General features: G+C 39.8%; 1 protein-coding gene across 1 annotated transcript; it reads left to right on the top strand.

The window, feature by feature from the left end:
• The first annotated feature begins 7876 nt into the window (after positions 1-7876).
• Positions 7877-11326, top strand: LOC112562361 (ras-related protein ORAB-1-like). The gene is made up of 3 exons (XM_025235596.1): positions 7877-8426; positions 9576-9684; positions 9891-11326. Exons 1-3 carry the CDS (start codon positions 8210-8212, stop codon positions 10204-10206), a joined length of 642 nt encoding a protein of 213 aa, XP_025091381.1. The 5' UTR covers positions 7877-8209; the 3' UTR covers positions 10207-11326.
• The last annotated feature ends 3766 nt before the right edge of the window (positions 11327-15092 follow it).

The raw sequence follows: 15092 nt of genomic DNA, 5'->3' as shown, positions 1-15092 counted from the left end.
GGGAGATTCTGACAGACTTTAAAGAGATTCCACCACAATCCTGCCCAAAAGTCACCACTTAGGGGATAATTTCCTCATTTATTTCACCTCTTGCCTAACATTTGGTATAGATGGATTGGCCGGCGACATAACAATCAGTAACTGTAATTTTAACTTTCAATCGAATTTCAGTCAGCATTTGTCATTAATTTCATGTGTCATATGACACGTCTCTGGAAAACTTTTAAGCAGCGTAGAAGAAAGGTCAGTAAGAAATAAACAACACCCTTAGTTAGCTGCGCAACTCTCTCTTTACTGTGTATGCGGTACGGGTACCTCCGGCCAAGTTGAAACGGCGCGCGTGCGTAGATTAGTCAATTCTCGTATAGTTCCTGCACTCGTTTTTTTCTTTATATCATAATTGAGATCGTAAATTTTGGTATTTTTATGTGTATATCTTGTGTTTACGCGTGTAGGGTTCTAGGTACAAGTAATTTGCCCAGCTCTATGAACATATAAGGTTATTTTTTTTTTCCTCCCAATGGCTTGTGCAACACAAATTAAATAGGGCTATTCTGGTAAGCACATGTCCCGATTGCATAGGGACGTCTGGCTTTGTTGTCGACTTCCTTGTTGGAAGATTCAAAATAAACAACAGTTGTCTGTCTTGTTTGGGGTTCTTTTTGTTTGTTTGTTTCTGCGTGCAGTTCGCATGAGTTCACATCTTCATATCACTGTATTATAGTGTTTTTTGAAGAGTTTGATCTTTGGCAAAGTGGTATTGTACCTTATATATATACGCTGAGTATACTGGGAAAGCAATGAGAAATGTCTGATGCAGAAGGGAAGTGAGCTCAGCATTAACGCTGTATCACGGCAAGCCATATGCCACATCTGTAGAGAAAGAACAGCGTCGCCCCGGACGCGATCCGAAATCCAGACTGCCAACTCCTCGCGTATCGCCCAAAGAAACTGGGGCCACCAAGTTAAATTTCAGAAAGAAAAACGTGGTCAAAGCAGACCATTGAAAGACTTTTTAAAAAAAATCCAGATAGCATCATAGGGCACATAGCTTGTCAGAAACACAACGTGTGCATATGAAGACGGAGCTTATGAAAGAAGGCCGGCAGCAGATCGGATACCATCGAAAACACTTTGTTGTCTACTCCCGGTGTACTTGATACCTGTATTGACATACCTGTACATTCCCTTTGTTGGCTTGACATCCAATTCAACTGCTGTAAGTTAGACAAACTTGCTATGTAGTTTAAACCTTGTATATCTCGTTTAAAACAACTGGAAGAGCTGACATATGGTCACTGTCTCTTCTTTCATAAAAGTTTCTATGCTTTCGAGTGAGCGAACTGGTCTACATGTTACATGGAGGTCATAAAGTTTTGTATATTCTCGAATATTAGAAGGTGTGCGTACATGGTTCTAAGGTGATATTATTTAATATTTTTATTATTGTGGAAAATCTCTACGCATGGGCCATGACTCCCCCGGCCCTTTCCTCCTCCACCTGTCTGGAAGAGAATTATTCAAATCTATGCAATACGCGAGCGGTGATGGCCGAATGAAAAGTCAGAGAGACCCCAGTCTTAAGCACAAACAGATTGGCACACAATACTTGTCACTACGGATTCTTTCTTTAGTTTGAATAAATGCAATAAACGGCCACTTGCCTCCCCGACTCGAGTATCTCATAAAAGGTCTTAGAACCTCACCTCACAAAAGACGACAATTCTTGCCCACGCCTATTTGTAGATCGCTGCTGGCGATAGGAAAACACACCCATGGCCAATCCCAGGTCGTTATGACCGAATACAAACGCAACGGCGGTTATTTTGTCTGCTCCACCGCCTGTCTATCCAGAGCCCTACATTCATTTCACCGCACCCAGCCACCCCTCTCTGCACCCAAGTTCTCGTAAATACAATTGGTGGTGCGTACAGTAGCACACGGTAAACACTCGAAACATTTCAACCGTATGAGTGTCAAGAATGAACTCATTCAGTGAGGGGAGTAACTATGTTTGATCTCGTGAAGTTAGTTCACTGGTTTTTAATGAAGCTTATATTCGGTCCCATCCCAAGTATAAATTCAGAGAAAAATGTAGGATAAGACAGTGTATGTTATTATTTTACATCCTACAAATAAAATATAAAACAGGAGATATACTGTAAATTTTGGTCTAATTTGAGCGCACTTGTATTTAAAGCCCACACCCATTAATTTGTAAAAAAAAATATATATTACTATCATACTTTTTTCACTGGTTTACAAGCAGCAGATATCTAGCAACTTTAATAGCTGCTCCAGGCCGGGCATGATTCGAGGATGTGTTCTTCAGAACAACTGATCTGAATGCTTTCAGTTGTATTGCGGCCTGATTTAAAAATCTGAACAGTTTAACATGTATGACATACGTTAACACCTTTTAGCAGTGGTTGTCAAAGTGTGTGGCCCGCGGACCACTAGTGGTCATGGGGCAGAAGTCAGGTGTCCGCGGCTGACAGTCGTCATATGTCAGCAAATGGTTGTTTTTTAAAGAGATGGTATTCCTCGCATTAATATTTTAAATTACAAAGAACGAGGTATTCGTAGTTTTATGTCAACTTATACTATACTACTGTTCACAGAAGGACAATTTAGTTTTGAATTGGTATGAACAAAAATGCGTAGTAATTTAAATTTGAAAATTCATAGTTTTACAGAGTGAGTTTTTAATAAACAAAGGCCTTGTGGTGGTTCCGCCATAATTTTTTACTTAAGTAAAAGTGGTCCGCGGTCCGAAATACTTTGAGAACCACTGATCGACCTAGTAGCAGCGTCATCGAAAAAATTAATTGCAATCTGAAAAATCCAGAAAAAAATTCCCACTTCAGCGTTTTAAAAGCTGGGGAATAAGTGGCGGCTGATAGTCGCTGAAAATTTACAGTATAATTTTATCTCAGCAGGTGCTGGGTGTGCAGTATTATGTCCTGCCACAGGGTGCGAAACCCACATTAACAGACAACATTTGTAGCTGAAATTGTCCGTTTTCGTGTCACGAATAGGGAGTTTCGCTTCCCTGAAGGACGTTTGCGTTAGGATATTGCAAATAACCACCGGTCGACTGCACACATGGTGTCGAGGTTGTAACACCGGATACAAAGTGTGGAAGAAATTCGTTTATTTCATCAGATTGCGAAATCAACTGACGTATTGTCTCACAGGTTGGGGAAAGCCAGCGACAACACATTCACTTCCTGTATGGTTTGTGTGTACCTGTCACATGTATATTTTGTGATGTCTTGGCTTTAGCAGACAACAGGATCAGCCTGACTATAAACACACACATATAGTTTTCTGTAAGAGCATCTCGACGCGATTTCGTACGTGTCGGTACCTCACATTTAAGAGCTCTTCGTGCAATGACTTACTCTCGCTTTTATTTTTTTTTCTTTTACTGTTTAGTTTCAGATTTTGGTGTGCAGGAAGTATGTAAAACTGTAGAACAGTAAAATACTAATGTTTGAAAGTAATACCCATGTATTCTTTATTGTCAAATATCGGTGCTTACAATATATAATGTGAAAACGACATTTCAATCCCATTTTTCTCATTGTTACAATTATGTATGTTACGATATTAACAATACTATTAAGATATATTAATTTTAACATGCTCATCTTTAAATTATTTCAAAATATAAGCAGTCGAGTTCTGTTAACAAGTTTTGCTTTTTTTTGCAGGAATTATTGTGTTTAATAATTATCCGGAATCTGGCAGCTATTAACAGTTAATTGTATTATATTTTATTGGACTGAAAATGTAGCACAATGCAACCATGAAATGTTTTTTACTTTGAACTTTTTATATTACTGGTAATAATATTTCCACCATTGAACATTTTCTATATAAAAGAGCTAAATATGATGCCTTTCCTGCATAGATTATCAAGCTTCTTTGTACCTTTTGTGTTAGGCGTATACACATTTAATGAACATTTTTAAGCGTAAAAGGTTAATGCAGCAAACAAAATAACAAAGGTTAAATGTCAACAGTAAATTTAAAACAATTATCAAGCGTTTATCAAAATCGTGATTTAGGTATTCTTTTTCTCTAAACCCGTAATGAACACAGAAAGTATTTCGTAAAGTGTCAGCAGTTTTAAGAATAATTTTATATTAATAATTGACTGGTCTTCTAGTTTAAGTTTTTGCCCATTCCTGAAAGCACGCCGATAGCGAAGTGCGTTAATTAAGGCCAAGCACCTCTGGGGTTAAAATTGTCGAAAATTTTAAGAGTTAAGCCATTTTGAGATTTACTTCATGTTGTGAAAGTTCAAAGTCTGTTCTATTCACTCACCAAGTGATTTTTCATAGAACAATCTAGAAATATGTCTAATTTCGTCAATAAAAACATCTACTCTATCCTATTTACTTTCCCGAGCGCAGAATTAGCGAGAATAGAGAATGTTTGGGACATAGCAACACACTCGCCCACGGTGCGAAACATCGTCACATCGCATACCGGACGAAAGGTCACTGCGTGTACTTCCAAACAAAGGCTGTGTCAAAAGAGGACCCCATAGAAGTGCCCACGCTATGATTACAAGCTCTTTAGTAGACCACACAAAGAGTCGGAAACTTCCTTATATGGACGCATGTGTAACTTACTTAGCATTATAGCCATTCAGAATTCACTCAACGCCGACCTTCACGTGGTCACGGAACGGTAGGTCACACGAACACACTTCGGCAGTGCAATCGGGTATCCCACAAGGCAACTGTCAGTGGCCTCGGATGCTAAACAATGTCGACACAATTCAAAAGCTTTTTCTGGGATATTGTTCGTTTCTAACGACATTAACGCTTTATATTAAATGTTCATTGTGCCTGCTCAGACGCTCATTTCTTTCTCACGATACCACGTGCGAAAGAATAAAACAAGTGGACATTTCTTCGAGACCGTCGTAGCAGCTAAAAAAGTAAACTTAGTGAACTGAATTCGGCTGTCGAAATCAGCATCAGTCATGTGGTAAGCGAGCTGAAAATAAAGCGAAGTTTTCATTCTCTGCTGCAAATCTCGGTAGTAATCAGGACTAGATGCGAACATTTTACACATTTGAGTCAACTTGCAATGCGAGTATTTATGTACTGCTTTGTCAGGAATGTAGGGAAACATGAGCTTACATCATTTGCACAGAAAACAAAGGTTGGGTGGGGGTTGGATTGTTTTACTCAAACCAAATGTAACACAACAGAATTTTGTGAAGACAATTATGTATAAACATTCCTAACAATCAGAAAGAAAAACTGCTATCTAGTCAAGTTTGTAGCCATTCAGTGTCTAGAGGAGCACATCATTGTCAGCCCCCTAAAAGGCCAGACAGCTGGTGCTTTTCCCATAAATTTTTGACAGAAAAAAAATAACCACCTAGCCACAAAAATCAAACATCTTTAAATCCATGTGACTACAGATGTATAATTCATGCAAAATAATCCTAGCATACAGAGGAAAGAACATGAGCAGCTGCCCAAATTCTGGTGCACCAGTGATGTATCTCTAGATTTCATGAATAGGTTATTCTTTATTCCTATTCGCCCCCAGTGGAGCATAAGGACGCAAGAATTGGTTAACTCACTATAAGCTTTTGAAATAATTTCTTTAATGAAAGAATTATATGTTGGATGTTCATTGGCCCATCACTCCTGCAAACTGAAGGCTAAGAAAAGATGAGAGTGTTTCCTACTAAAGGCTGCTACTGTCAGTAGATGCTCACAAAAAATTTGAAAGCAATATGCGAGACAGCATCACTAAATGTTAGATAGCAAAGGGACTATAAATGGCATAAAACCATGAAGCTAGTGGGCACTGAACTTCTATATAACTATCTAAACCTATAACGTGTGTTGCTCAATGTTTTCAAACACCATTGTTTGGGATTATTGACTGTGTACTTCTCTGAAGCCAAGTCAACATTTGGGTACACAACACAACCATATTGACTTTACTAAAAGTGAACAAAATAATTAATTTTAACGTTAGTAATGTTTCTAAAGTTATATGTAGTAAACACATTGAAAGATGGTTATTATTTTTTATATTCAACAGGTAATTACATGAAAGGCTTAGATAAAACAAAGTTAAGCTAAGACTTGAACTTTCTGTTCTCGCTTTTCCGTTCCTTAGTTTATGTTACAGTTTGTTTACTTATAAACCCTATAACTCTTAAGTACTTGACATGTCTACAGGCTTAAAATTTGGTTGAAGGTTTCTTTATACATATCTGAACATTTTCATGAGAAGCTTTTAAAAAAACTAATTATTGGTTTAGTAGTTATACTAAGCTTTTAGTTTGTTTTCCCTTGCTTTTCAGTTTCTTGTTTTGGTAAGCTTGGTTAGTTCAAAAGCTTGTAAATTAATATTGACATGTGATATAGTCATGAAATTCGGTTGAGAGTTTCTTTGATATACATGTCAACATTTAAAAGAGGGGGCACTTTTAAAAAATATTTAGTAGTTTAGTAGTTACTAAACTTTCAGTTTTTCTTTCCTCGTTTTCTCAGTTTCTTGTTTTGGGTACAGGACTGTTTACTTCAAAAGGACAAAAACTTTTATCGACAAGAGATATAGTCGTGCAAATTTGGTTGAGTAATTCTTCGATACATATATACAAACATTTCTACTGAAACGAATTTTTTAAAAAATATTTAGTAGTTTGTAGTTATACTGTTTTTAATCAAAATTTCTTGAAATTAACACAGTGTTTTACAAAAAAAAGTTCATAAAAAAACCTAAGCCGATTTTGCAAAATCTCTTTTTCATAGAAATGTAGATCTGTCTTTTAGGTAACTATTCAATAAAAAGTTCGAGTCTACTCACAAAATTGACGAAGTTTTGTATTTTTCAAAAATGTTGTTTGGGCGCATTTTGGTTTGTTTCCATGGCAACCGATGGTGTGACAAGTACAGTACATAAAACTATTTTTGAACCTTCAGTCAAGGGCTAAATAGCTGATACAAAAAAAATCCGCGCTATCGCGTGAAACGTAAAAGTTTTTTTTTTGGCAGGTGCCTAGCCTTAAAACACTTGCTTGGTACCACTGCAGTCAGAGACCATGGGATCAGATCTCGTCTCAGGACGTTCTCTGTATGTTCTACCTGTTCGCAGGGCTGGCCTTTGGGTTTTCTCTGGATCTTATAGTTTCCTTTCCGCTCTTTCTCTCCTCTGCGAAATCATCTCAAGGGGGAAGTGCTTTCAAAGCAACCGTCATTCTTGTTTATTCTTCCTGCGCATGGTGTTGTTTGTAGGTGTACATCTCGAGAAGGAACTAGAGTTAGGGAGGAGGGGTGGGCAGAACCCATATTTGGGGAAACAATACAGGGTGGGCCACCTAAAACCGGTATTTTCTTCATTCCACTTCCGTATATGTGCGCGCTCGTATGTGTGCGTGTGCATCTACAAGTGGGTACGCGTGTTTGTACGCGCAAATGCGTGTATGAGGCTACGAGCATGCGTGGATGTGCCTACGTGTAAGTACGTGTGTATATGAACGTGTCAGTGCGTGTGTGCGTGCGTTTGTCTGTGTTTATTCATGCGCGGCTGCCGTTATTTTTAGGAGAGGGAAAGTTATATGACTCTATTATCGTTATAAGTCATCTCATGACCCAATCATCAAGCTTTATCTCATATTCGATAAGAGGAAGAGAGGCACTCCTTAATTTTCTCACATTGTGGTCTGTTGTCTTCTCCTATTCGTGTGACATGGTCACAGAATCCCCTTAGTGTATTGAAACATGCCGAAACACCTGCCTGATTCGTGCTAATAGAGATTTGCTATTTGAACTACCAATTCACTATCCACGGGATTCGAAGACACTGACCACAAAAGTTTATTTTCAGCGCCGAATATCTACAATCTGAGAAAAGAGAGAGATAGAGAGCACCACAAGCCTGAGGAACAGCGATCGTCGTCAAGAACACAACAGTGCCTGATTGATGGAGAAACGGGATATCTAAATAAAACTAAGAAAGAAATTGTTTCCATTTACAAGGGAAAATCCGTGATCCGAGAGGACAGGTGTCTGATTAGACTAGAAACATGGGGCTTGTTGATAAGAGAACTACAGCCCAGTAAGTGAACTCTTCAAACTCTGACAACAGGAACTGGAGTCTTGGAAAAGCGACTGGACTTTGCTCTGCAGAGGTTTCGTGAAGTGAGGAGGAGACGGAGTGACCCATGGCTCGCTACGACTACACCTTGAAGATTATTTTGTTGGGGGATTTCACAGTCAACAAAGGGGCGCTAATACGTTCGCTGGGGGAGCTGAGCCCCACCCAGCTGAGCCCCACCCAGCAGGTGTGGTGTCTGAAACCGAGCAGAATGGGACTTCTGGAAATGGTATTTGTGCGCCCTGACGACAGGAAAGTCAGAGCAAAAATTCAAGAAACGGCAGGTACTTTATAAAGTGTTTTAAGCGCATGGTGTAATTTTTAATGAAATAATTAGCTGACGTTAATTAATTAATTTGCTCTGGAGGTCTAATGTCTTCTCATATTTGATTTTTTTTAAAAAAAGGCTTTTGCTTTTGCTTTGTTTGTTTGCTTGCTTGTTTGTTTGTTACGGGAGGAATATTTCTGACTGGTCTCTCATCAACATTTTTGTTGCTATATTCACTCAGACCTCAGTAATCGCTGATTATACTTTCGTGATTTTCATTGATTACGGGCTCGCCATCAATAATGAAATAGTTTTGCTGCCTTCTGCGCCGAAATCGCAGATGACTCACTGTTGACAATTAAAGTTAGAGACGACTAAGAATGTTTATGAATTTATTTTAACATTTGCTACGAGGAATATATTGATAAATTTATTATAAAAAAGTTAAATATTGTTTCAGTGCGCTAAACACGGGTGGATAATTCGCACACTATTTGGGGTGCAGCGCTCTCGGTATTAACATTATGTCAGCCACATGTTGATCGGTGTATGTCGGGTATCTCGCATGGGTTTTCCATCTTGCATGGCGCAACAAAATATCAACTGTTATCAGTTATGTGTGTGAGAGAGAGAGAGAGAGAGAGAGAGAGAGAGAGAAAGAGAGAGATTTACAAGAAAGCGGGGCTTGCCATTGTGAGTCAAACTGATGATAATGTAATTTTAAATTTACTTTAATGGAATGAATGCCATGAAGGTTTTGCTTATTGACTTAAACATAATTAAACAGACTTTACAGTAAAATGTCTAGTGGTGGGGGGATTGTTTTTTTTTTTTAATGATGGGACAAAGCTTAGTAAAGATATTATGTCCCTAAATCTGGGGGAGGGAGACCCCTTACTCCGCCTTCAAAGAGAACCATGCACAGATAAAGGGCAACATCGTGAGGTCGTAGTTAAGATACTCTCCAGGCTTTTCCACTGGCCTAGGGACAATGGAAACGTTTCCATGTACTATCACTGTCCTCTTTCAGTGCAAAAAAAAGTGTTACTCATAAACTTTTCAAATCTTACGAAAGTATTAGATAATCACAATATTATACATCATATATATATATGCGTGTAGATATAAATCTTATGTCCTAATATTATGCATATCACACAATCAGGACAAGAACGCTTTCGAAGTGTCACATCATCCTTCTACAGAGGAGCCCACGGTTGTCTGCTTTTGTTCGATGTAACCAAAAAAGCAACATTCGACGGTATTTCTGATTGGTAAGTTTGTCAATTGCACTTGCTTAAGAGAGAGAGAGAGGAGAGAGAGAGGAGAAAGGAGAGGGAGAGGAGAGAGAGAGAATATATGAATGGGGAATGGGAAGGGAGGACGGGTTCACAGTTGTTTCCACTCGATACTAAGTAGTTATCGCCTCGCTGGTCTCGTAATCTAATAATTCTACTTATCCTTTACCTGTCCTTGACAGGCTGCAGGAACTGGAAAAGCAAGACCATTGGGAAGAAATGGTGATAGCGCTGGCCGGCTGCAACTGTCACGTGACTGGAAATCAACGTCAGGTGACTTCATCAATTGCTCAAGAATTCGCCAATCACGTGGGACTGCCTTACGATGAAATCAGCGTTGAACACATCAAAACCTTTGTCGACCTCCTGGAAAAGACCATCGACAAGATCCTTCTGAACGCCTCTCGCATTCCAACACTATCCACCTCCATCTTGCCGCTGGAGCAGAAAATGGAGGACAAATCGAAAGAAGAGTCCAAAGAAAAGTGTGGGTGCTGATGCTGGTGGCATCTGTTGCAGCTGCCAGTGTCGCTAGGTCGGCGGCAGTATTGACCCCAGACATTGTATCTCCACCATGCAAGGTCTTTGATATTGATAGACATAGTTCCGCCAGACACACAGTATCCCCATCTACAGGGATCGCTGAGTAAATGCCGGAACTTGAGAAATTGCTACATTGATTTTTATTTTTTTAAGGTTGAGATGCACAGTGTATACAAAACAGACTGCCGTGGGCTAGGCTGGCTATGATACAGGTGCGCCTTGAACAGTTTCTACAAACAACCAACTCAGCCATTACCTCGCCATACTTTATGTAATGCCAGTCATCGTTTACTCATGCCTCTACATGATGTCATTGATGCCTCTTATCTCTCGACCTTCTCTCGGTAATATTGTTACATTACTCATTAACAACTGTTTAAGGATATCTCCTCTTTTTTTTTTCTTCGTTTGATGTGTTAATTATTCAACATATCTATTATAGGTCTTGATGATTTTTCATCTGAATTCGTTTCCATCTCAAAAGGGTTGGTGTGACCATACTTTAACGGTGCCTGGGGCTAAACATGGAGGGACACATCATCCTCTGGATTTGTTCCTCTGTGTGTGTGATTGCTCCCACTTATATGTGTTGGAGAGATTGTAGGCCACTCTCTCTCCTCTCAAAATGTGACTTTATTTTGCTAACAGCTGTTGTGGTTGGTATGCAGCAGATATATACTGGTCAGAAACAATTTTGTAATAACCTTTATTTTTCCGCAATGAAGACTACTAGAGTTCAGTCTGTATTTTGTGTCAAAGGGAATGTGTGTCTAGTCCCTGCTCACTTCATCAAAGCTGACACTGTGTAAGACAAGCACAAAAAAGTTGACATTGTGCAATGTGTGCAAACAGTGTTGCCATGACATTGTGCAATGTGTGCAAACAATGTTGCCAGAGTGCAAGATACACATTCAGTGGTGGCACTGCTTACGATACTCTCATTTGATTAGCATTACGATATGCTCAACTGATTAGCATTGATCAGAATGAATTGGTTTAGTATTACAGTCTATGTCCAGGATAATTATTCTTGCAATTCGCAAACATACATTGAATAAAAGAAGTGTAAACAGCCTTCATGATTAGATTTTAGTGCTTTCTTCGATTAGGACTGAATTAAACTGTATTGCAACACAAGTGTATTACAGACCATGTATTGTTGTTTGGAGAGGGGTAGACTGCGTCCCCAGCCCCCGTTGGATTTTACACTGTCTGATCTTGTTTCGTGTGCATGCACGCACTCAACACACCTTCGAGTGCGCGTACAGGATGACAAGGTTTTATGCATGACGATGGCTGTAAAAACCCTTTGTGCACAGGTATGGCACACATTATGACAGCCATTTAGAGGCAACATAGACCCTAACAATCTTTGCAAACATTCTCTTGTGAGAGCACACGCACACACACGCACACACAGCAGAAGGATTAGTGTATGAATGTCAATACAGGAATTGTATAGGTATCTGGATCCTCTCTTCGGGTGTGTGTGTGTGAGAGAGAGAGCATTGTTGCCACCCTGAATATTCTTTATGATTGACACTTAAACACTTGTATGTGCTATATGCACTGTTTCAACTCGTTTTCTCGCCAACCACTCCTCTCTCCACACGAAAACGGATTTTCCCAAAGCTACCCATAGTTCGTACATCCTGTTGCATTTGTCAGAAACGTGTGGTTGCGAAATAAAGAGGTCAGATAGTGTACAGGTCTCCTCCTTTCTGACCCTTTGGACAAGTGACATGGACACGTCAGCAGAGAAGAAAATCGCACGCTGCTTTTGTTTTATATGAATGTTATACCTATTTTTATGAATGTTACTGGTACTCCGTTATTCTTACCATTGTTTTCAATGCGTACAATGCATTGTTGCGTACAACTAGGCAGCGTCAGAAAATATTCTAATGAGTAGAGTATGTGTGGGTATGAATGGTAGTTGTAATTAATGCCTACTGTTAATGAATTACTGGAGAAGAACAGACAAATGATCATATAAAACGCTGTGTCGTGTATCCATACGAACAAAACACCGACTGGAAGTGAACAGTAGTGGAAACGTATCCATGGAATGAAAGCATGCCAAATGTTTCAATAAAAAGCTTACAATATATATCGTGTATGTATATATAAATAGGATATAGTGTGTAATCTCCCTTTCTCTCGACATTACTTAAACTTATTGTTCTGCAGCAGCTTGTGGCTCACGCAATGCCTGATTGTCCAGAGCTTTACCAGTCAGCCTATCGTTAAGTCGTACAGCACCGAGACAGCTTTAGTGCGAGTAGTGAATGACCTTTTGAAAGGATCTGACTATGGTGAGGTCTCATTTCTCTGTTTTCTGGACGTGTCTTCAACAATTTGCAGTTTGGTCGATGCGATTGATTGTCATCAGCTTTTGGGGTTGCTGTGTACTTATTATATCAATGCCCACATAACATATCAGGATTCGTAAGCATTGCCTCTCGATGCGGCAAACAAACTCGCAGTGTCGCTTATTCTCTCCCGTGTCGGGTGCTACAGTTCTCAATGGTTTCCTGATGCGCAGCTGAACAAACCAGCTAATTCAGTCCGACCCACGCTGCAGGCATTGTTCTGTGTGGGGCTCGTCACGAGTCCTTCGCTGCTCAGGGGCCTGCACTGGCTTCCACCAGGCGGCGCGCAGTGGCCTCCCTTTGTTTTCGCTGCCTGCACTGTAGTAGTTATCTTACCTTCACGTCTACTCTTATTCACCACTATAAACCATCAAGGGTGATGAGATCTCAACACTCCTTTGTGCTCAGAATCCCACAGTTCTCCATTTTTAACTTTGGCAAGCTCTCTCGTGCAGTATTTGTACCCTCAGGTTGCAAATCCTTTCCAGTGGCATTCGTAGACAAATGGAACTTCCCCTACTATACCCCTTTAAAAAAAAAAAGCGCTTGCGTGCGTGTGTGTGATACGCGCGTCGAGTAGCTTTTAGATAGAATCTGGTGAATTATTACTATTATTTAGAACTTTAGAAGAAAGCTGTGTAGTATACAGGAGAAAAAGAACAACAAACAAACCAAACATAACCCCCATTTTGACCCTTCTCCCTAGCCAAATTCCTCATTTATCACGCTAGTTAAAATGTTGATTACATTAAAAAAAATAATTTGGGAAAAGAAAACAAAGAATGCGCTGGAAACTGGGAAAACAAAAGATAACAGGAAAGGTTGAATCAGGATAAGGTATATAAGGGCTAACGTTTAGGGACCATTTTCTTTCTCGTTTTCTGAGTTACTAGAGTAAATGCTTCGACTTTTTTGCGTTTATGGCTAACATGGAATTAAAGGGATAAATTTTGCTCGACGGTTACGAATTGATTACATATATCAACAGCCAGTAAAGCTAAGAAGACAGAAATGTACCAAGTAGGTCAAATGCCTATAGGTGGCTGGAACACGCAAGCGTCGTTCGTTCACTCACTTTTTCTCTCTTCCTCCCCAAGTTTCTCTCTCTTACTCTGTGTGTGCGTGTGAGCGTATGTGGATCAAACTGATGTACAGTCATACATTTTTTCAAGTTACAAGATAACTTTGACATTTAAAGCTCCATCCTTTAATTCATGCAGTTGGTTGTCCCAGTTCTTGTGATTTTATGCTTGATGCTAAACCGACTATCTGAATTATACAGCCATAAATCGAAGGATTACAGAATTCAAGATTTTTATTTTGAATCTCTCTCTCTCTCTCTCATGCACGTACACACGCACTCACACATACGCGCGCGAGTGAGAATAATAAAAAGTAAAGGCAATTTTTAAATTACGCGATAACCGGAAAAAAGAGTAGCTAGCAAAGGTCATTTTGCTCTCCCGTCACCATCGCTCACACAAGAACACATCGACAGAGGATAGCTGGAGTAGAAAAGACGGTATGGCTGAACATTGGATATCAACTATGGATCTGTATTCGCCATAATACGTTATTATCACATCACACTGAAGAAAGCGCTGCACTGTCGCAAATTGACCTCCAATGTTGTAAAGGATGCAAGCCTGGCTTCAGGAGAAGCCGACAAAATTTCTTCAGCAGGAAGCTAATAGTTGATCAATACAACAAGTGCGTCATTTTGCCTAAGGAATATGGGGAAAAGTGATATGTTCAACTTCTTGCAGTTACTTCTATTAAGGCCGCCTTTTCTTTTGAGAGTGTATATCAATCGATCTTAGCGCAGTCTTAGAATTGTCATGACTTGACTGATGCTTCAAGACGAACGAATGACTATATCCCTTTGTGTGTGTTTGTGTGTGTGCATTTTTTCGACAACTGTACACGTACATCATTCATCCTTCCTCTCCCAAGCTTTCAGGATCACGCTGGATTGCGTTTTTAGGGACAGCATGAAATAGGGACGGAGCACTTGGTCTTTTTCATGGTACCTTTGATTTCATACTTTACCAGTTATTTTCAGTTGTGTTACTACTTCTTTTCTCGATACCCTGGATATCACACACAAAAAACCTCTCTGCAATCAGAGAAAACTATCGAAAGTCACTACAATTTTCTGTCCTGACAATCACGTCCAGCCACCGGACCAAAGAGGATCCTCTTTGACCAGACTTTTGTCAGCTTCCTTGCGGGACGCCAACTGCGTGCAGCACGAAAGTGGAGCCCAAGCATGTTCCATGCTTATCGATGCTTAGGTAAGTGGTTAGTGTAATTGTGGGACTGGTTGGTCCTGAGCTGTTAAAGGGTATGGGTGTAGTAGGTCAGCAATTAGATTACAGTTTTATTAATTTGGTTGGCTGGTTTAATAGGAAAGTGCTTCCACCTTGAGGCCATTTCGCACTATGGGGAAGGGAGGAGAATGTTCCGAGA

The sequence above is a fragment of the Pomacea canaliculata genome, linkage group LG4 (assembly GCF_003073045.1).
Source record: "Pomacea canaliculata isolate SZHN2017 linkage group LG4, ASM307304v1, whole genome shotgun sequence".
NCBI classification, from domain to species: Eukaryota; Metazoa; Mollusca; class Gastropoda; order Architaenioglossa; family Ampullariidae; genus Pomacea; species Pomacea canaliculata.
Note: the sequence above shows the minus strand (reverse complement) of the source record. Positions and strands in the feature narration are given on the sequence as shown.

Excerpts from the sequence above, each read along its gene's own strand:
- LOC112562361 (XM_025235596.1), top strand. The coding sequence starts at position 8,210 with ATGGCTCGCTACGACTACACCTTGAAGATTATTTTGTTGGGGGATTTC. Across the intron at positions 8,427-9,575 it reads AAAAATTCAAGAAACGGCAG|GACAAGAACGCTTTCGAAGT; the intron begins GTACTTTATAAA and ends TCACACAATCAG. Across the intron at positions 9,685-9,890 it reads TTCGACGGTATTTCTGATTG|GCTGCAGGAACTGGAAAAGC; the intron begins GTAAGTTTGTCA and ends TGTCCTTGACAG.